Genomic DNA, 6,510 nt, shown 5'->3' on the forward strand with positions numbered 1-6,510 from the left:
TTTTGATGGTCTTTATGAAATTTCTTCTGCATGAAGAAATATGAAAAAAAATAATTTGCAATAGAAATTGATCAGAACAAGAATTTTGTGTGAAAGTTAATAAGATCATATTTCTAATGATGCTTATTCTGTCTTTTTTCCCATTTCTTAGGTTTTAATTGTCTAACTCTCTCTTTTGTATCTTCAGAGGAAACTCCTCACATAATAATTGGTAAAATACTAGGTCTGGTTTTACAGCTATGGTATCCTCAGATTCTTTTCTTTTTTTTTTTTTTTCCAGAAAAATAATGTTTTTGTGAAATGGTAAGAAATGGGTTTATGTATCAAAATACATTACATGTACACATATATATATATATTTTATTACCTGTGTCCATTCATTAGTTTGAGGGTCATATGCTTCCATGGTGTTCAGGTATGTTTGACCATCGTAGCCACCTACTGCATATAATTTGTCACCAAGGAGACAGACACCAACAGCATCTCGAGGCATACTCAGTGGAGCCACCATTGTCCATGTATCAGTTTTTGGATCATACCTGAGGAAAGAGAAAGGAAACTGAATGTCCAGGGAGAAGGTTAGTGTCAATTCATGCTGATCTTCACTTGAATATTCCCCTTTTTTGCTGGAAAAAAAACCCCAAAACTCCTTTAGCATCTTATCCAAAAGTATCCTTCCTACCAGCAAAACGAAAACATACAGATTTATTGTGTTCCCAGTTCAAACCTCTAAATGTTGTTTGGGAACTTTTGCTCAACCAACCTTTAGGAATAAACAAAGGTGTCATAAAAAAAAAATTGAGAAGGATATAAAAGTAGTAAATAGATGTATGCATATTTTCATGTATATATTTTAAATAAGGTATTGCTTGTGGCATATTAAAGTATTATTTCTAAAATTATATTACACTATTATTTTAATTTCTAAAATTAACTTCTAAAATTAAACTTTACAATGTTTACAGCCACAAAACCTCCCTAAGAATTCAAGGGATATTATTAACTGCATTAGTGTTAGCTTCTCCTCCTGATAACTGCTCAAGTGAAGAAAATAGTGAAAACATAATCACCATAGAAATATTAAAAACAGGGCTAAAATTCCTTTTTTATAAGGAGAGTCATTAAAAAATAAAACATATAGTCTAAGCCATTAGCTTAGATATTCACTAACAATGTAAAAATTAATTAATTTCAGAAACCATTCCATTTTATCTATTTTAGACATCCGTAAAACAGAAATGGATTGCCTTTTGATAGTGCCTCTCAGTTTGTTATTAAAATGTCTGTAGTATTAGGTTAAACTAGACACTTTTAGATGACAAAACAGAATACTGTATCACAGTATGATAGAATTAATTTCATCTGTCTTCAAGCATCTCAACTATGCAATAGAATCACTTGATAATTAGTGGAGAAAATAAACAGTTTAAGGATATAAATAATTTGACTGTCTCTAGTCATTTGTTTAAGTGTCAGGTAGATCATACTTTGGGCATAATAATTTCTCTATTATAAAGGAGCTCCAACTATGATATTGTTATATAAAATTAGGCATCAAAACATTTTCTACTACACCTTCAAGAGACAGTATTAGCTATAAGTTCATTTTGGGGGGAAGAGTCAAATTCTTTCAACATATTTTCTTATATAAACTTTATATCTAGAAGTCAATAATTTTGCAGAAATTTGTATATACATATGCTTTACAAAAACAGAAATTCTAGGCTTTTCATACAAAGGCTAACTGTAGGAGCTCCTGTAACTATTTCAGCCATGTAGATTTTCAATAAACAACTAGTAGGAATGCTGGTTAAAGTCCCATGGCATATGTCAACACTGGAAAATTTTTTTCTTTCTTTAGTATAAACATTGCAACAACAGTGTAACAGTGTTTTGCTTGTAGCTGTATCTCAGTTCATAGAATCATAAAATGCTTTGGGTTGGAAGGGACCTTTAAAGGTTTTCTAGTCCACCCCACCTGCAATGAGCAGGAACATCAGGTTGCTCAGAGTCCCATCCAACCTGATCTTGATTGTTTCCAGGAATGGGGCATCTGCCACCTCTCTAGAAAACCTGTTCCAATGTTTCACCGCTTTCATTGTAAAAAATTTCTTCTTTACATTTAGTGTAAATCTACCTTCTTTTAGTTTAAAACCATCACCCTTTGTCCTGAGGCACCAGGCCTTGCTAAAAAGACTGTCCCTGTATGTCTTATAGGCCCCCCTTAAGTACTGAAAGGCTGCAATAAGGTCTTCTCCAGGGTCAACCTGTTCTCATAGCAGAAATATTCCATCCCTATGATCATTTGCATGGCACTCCTCTGGACCTGCTCCAACAGGTTCTTGTCCTTTCTGTGCTAAGGACTCCAAGTATGGTCTCACCAGAGCACAGAAGCTGAATCACCTTCCCCAACCTGTTGGCCACGCTTCTTTTGTGCAGCCCAAGATACAGCTGGCTTTCTTTATTATTGGTTCATATTCAGCTTTTCATCCACCAAATAAATACGACCTTCAAACTGGACAATAACAGAATTGTCTTTAACCTTGATTAAATTATTCTTGACAGATAAATACATTTTGGAAAGAAATTCTATTCATCTACTGGCTGCTAATCCTTCTGGCTTTATGGGGACTTTTCAGAAAATAGGATGCTAAAGTTTTGTGTTCAATTTTTTATGTCTAAAATACTATTAAAGTGATTGTGTTGTTCACTTTATTTCTTTTAATTTTCTTTATTTCTTCTAGTTTATTTAATTTATTTTTATTTCTTTCTTTTAATTTTTTCTTTATTCAGCTTATTTCATTTTGCTATCTTTCCTTAAGAAAGAGTTAAATATCTAGATATGTGACAAAAGTCTTTCAAAACTTGAGAGGAAAGTATTTTAAAATTATGCTTGAATATATGGAAGGGAAATGGCTATTATTTTTAATGGGTTTTTAGAAGACTGAGTGACTTTTTCAACCACAGCATCATATGTGTCTAGCTGAAAGTTTCCCAACCAGTGAAAAGCACCAGTGTGCATTCCCCTGCCTAAAGGCAGTAAATTTCAATCGACTCTCACACACTACTCTTGGATTATAAGGGCCCAAGTGAGGCAGTGCAAAAGCAGGGAAACTAAATACAATTGACATCTTTGGACTTTTTTGTCTTTTTTTTTTTTTTTTATAAACATGTCTGCAAAACTAAACAAAAATTTTATAAATCAATTCTGTCAACAAAATAGAACTGCACAAGAACTTGTTCTCAGTAATTGCCAGGAAAATGTCTGAGATTCCTTATATTCCTTTCTTCTGCTAAAAACAACTGAACATTTCATTTTTATAATAACTAGGTATGCCTTAGGGTGAAAAGGGTTATGATAAAAGTTCCTGAATGTAGAAAGAAAGCAATTTAAAATCAAGGTGAGATGAAAGGGGAAAACTATAGATCACTTCCTTACATTTTTAATAGCTGTCAAGTTTTGAGCAGCATCTGGGAAAAAAAGCTACTTTATAGAATCTGCCAAAATATCTCCAAATTTTGATAATTCTTTAAAAAAGAGGTGGTTATTTTAACTTTGAAAAGGAATACAGTAGTGTGCTTTCCCAGCTTGTGAAGAGCAGACAAACATAACTGTTCTTTTCTTTCAGAATGCTTGAATCCATTAGAAATCCCTTACAGTTGCATCAACCTTAGAACAGTTCAGACTGGGAGTCCTAATGACTGTTGACCAGGATTTCAGCAGCAGCATTTAAAAAACACATATCTGTTCTCACTAGATTTACATAATCTCAGAAATAAATTTTAAAACATTTTGTCTGCTTTGACAGTCTTCCAGGAACAACTTTGAATAAAGTACGTCCTACCAGGCTGTAACAGAATGGTAGAATGACTGAAGCAGACTCATTCCTGAAGAAGAGACTCAGTTAAAATAGTTGCCCTAGATATGCACAGAAAGTAAAACTTACAGAGAGATGTAAAACAATTTACTACAATAGACCTCATTATCACTTACTAGTCTTTGGTTTCCCAATTTATGGAGATGTTTGTATTTTTTGAAGATGATACATATTTTTTAATGTAAAACCAGACACACTAAATCACATCCCAGCCACCTTATAAATTTGTCAGTTGCTGGGAAGGGCCATGTGAGTTTTTTCATGTTTTAGTGGAGTCTGCTGGTTAATTCACATCCACTCTATGAGTTCACTGGTTAATTCATACCCACTCCATGCAAGCTCATAATAGTGATTTGTTAGTTCCAGCTTCTAGTCTGGAAGCTAACTGCCCATGAAGTGCATTATCCACATTTTTTGCTATCAGTGCAAAAATACCCAGATGAACAACACTGTATAATGTCAGTCAGATACCAGTACATAAAACAGCTTAAGGAAATGTGCTTTACTTCATTGTTACAATCATTCCTGAGAAAGATAAATGCAATAGGCTGTGGTTTGTCTTCAACATCAGAAGGGTTTTCTTCTCAGAAACCAAAAAACGGAAGAAAAGCTTTCTTACATGTACCAATAAGCAGAAGTAGTTGGAATGATTTCATATCTATAAATACTAACACCAGTAGTCTTAATACAAATTATATCACTGAAAATTCTAGTTCTTGTTCCTTATAAATAAAAGCCCATGAGGATAGGCCCTCAGGCATCATGATGAAATTTCTATCATTGGAGAAGTAAAGCACTTAACAATTAGTGATCTTTCCTTACATACGGTAGATATGGAAATGAGTCTAAGATAGAGCAAAATCATACAGATAACATAAGGATGGAGTTTCAACTTATAATTTTTGGATTATGTATTGGGTAACTGGTAAATGCCAAGCCAGATTCAGCAGAAGCAATAATTTAATTAAAGCTTAATCCCTTCAGAAAAAAAAGGATAAATCTTTCCCAGTGTCTATCTTTACTTGTAAAGTTAGGTTAAGATAAACGAACTACTCAAACATATCTAGTTCCACCTTCACAACCTGTACATATTTGGATAATGTATTTTCCTGTTTGCTGTTTCTGTATGATTTAAAATAGAAAAAGTAAAATACCTTCTAAAAAAAAAAAAGTCAAAACTCCATGAAACATTTGAAAAGTACCTTCAGATTGAATGCTATAATCACTCCAACTGTGTCTACCGCCATACTAGGTATTCTTGAATTTGCAGAATATTCACTTGCAAAATGCAGGGTTACTGTGAATGCAGTGTATAAGACTTATATCAAAGCATCAGAAAGTGGCAGTGTTGCTAAAGGAAGCAATGTCACGTACTGCAAATATCCATCATTTAGGCAGTTCTACATTTGCTCTTTGCTCAGCTATGGTTTTAGCGTTACAAAATATTTCTAAACACAATTTGGTGTTATAAAATTATTTCAAGGCTGAATTTTTATCTCTGCAAAGTTTAGTTTATGACTGCAATGTGCAATACCATGTCTTAAAAACAAAGATTTCCTAAATTAGATGTGAAAAGACTGGATTTTTGTGTCCATGATAATATATAATAGTAGTGGGAAAAAGAGAAATAACTTTCTACAAACCTTGATGGATTTTTTCAAGTAAACAATAATTTGGCATGTTTTAGGGTAAAAACATCTGTTTAATTTTACCATCCCTTAGCTAAGAAGATGATGCTACTGGGCATTATTTTGTATTTAAAAAAATGCATGTATAATTGGATACCTTTCTACATAGTCCAACAGTCGGGAACAATGGTTAGAAGCAGGAGCATCATGTCCTCCAACTGCATAAAGAAAGCCATCACATGTAGCCACTCCTACACCTCCTCTTCTCTTACACATAGGAGCACACATATTCCATTTATTTGTGTGAGGATCATAATATTCCATTGAACTCAAACACGAACTTCCATCCCGACCTCCAACTGAATATAACCTAAGAAAGTTCACAGAAATAAAAATGTTAATAAAAAACGAGCTCAGAACTGTAGCAATTAAAACAAGGAACACTGTTTTTTTTATCTGATGTCAGCAAACAGGAAAAAGAAAAAACATAAACTCTCAAAATCATACAGATTTTACATGGTCAGTGAACATCTACTTAGTTCTTTGCCCACCTGAATAGAAAGGAAGATATTTTCTTTCCAGTAATGGATATTTTCATTCTTCAGTTACAACATATACTGCCAAAAGTGCCAAAAGTGTCATGCAGATTTGTCTCTGCAGATTTATAAATCTTGTAAGCCGGGTTGCTGCCTAACTGCTCATCATCTGTGAGATGGAAGTGAAAGTGCTAATTTATCATTGGTAAACCAGACAAACAGGAAGTATGAAATCCATTTATTATAGTTGCTCTGTGGTTTTATTTCGCATCAAAGTAGTGGGAATTAGTCTGACAACTGCTGTCCTGCATTTTACTATTCTATAGTGTGTAATTCTTTAATACTGAATAGACTCACAAACTTCAAATTCTCCCTTCTTGAAAACAAAGAGAGAAAGAGAGAAACAGAGGAAGGGAGGAAGGGAGGAAAAGGGGGGAAAGGGAGGGAGGGAGGGAGGAAGGAAGGGAG

At 33.7% G+C, this 6,510-nt stretch overlaps 1 protein-coding gene across 1 annotated transcript; it reads right to left on the reverse strand.

Moving 5' to 3' along the window:
* Nucleotides 1-367: 367 nt before the first annotated feature.
* LOC104491706 (kelch-like protein 1) lies at nucleotides 368-5,876 on the reverse strand (the record flags this gene model as incomplete). Its single annotated transcript, XM_010134169.1, has 2 exons — nucleotides 368-539; nucleotides 5,664-5,876. Coding segments are annotated over 2 exons (385 nt in total), but the record flags the coding sequence as incomplete, so codon positions are not given.
* Between the last annotated feature and the right edge of the window lie 634 nt (nucleotides 5,877-6,510).

This window comes from Buceros rhinoceros, unplaced genomic scaffold, assembly GCF_000710305.1.
Source record: "Buceros rhinoceros silvestris isolate BGI_N320 unplaced genomic scaffold, ASM71030v1 scaffold14754, whole genome shotgun sequence".
NCBI lineage: Eukaryota > Metazoa > Chordata > Aves > Bucerotiformes > Bucerotidae > Buceros > Buceros rhinoceros.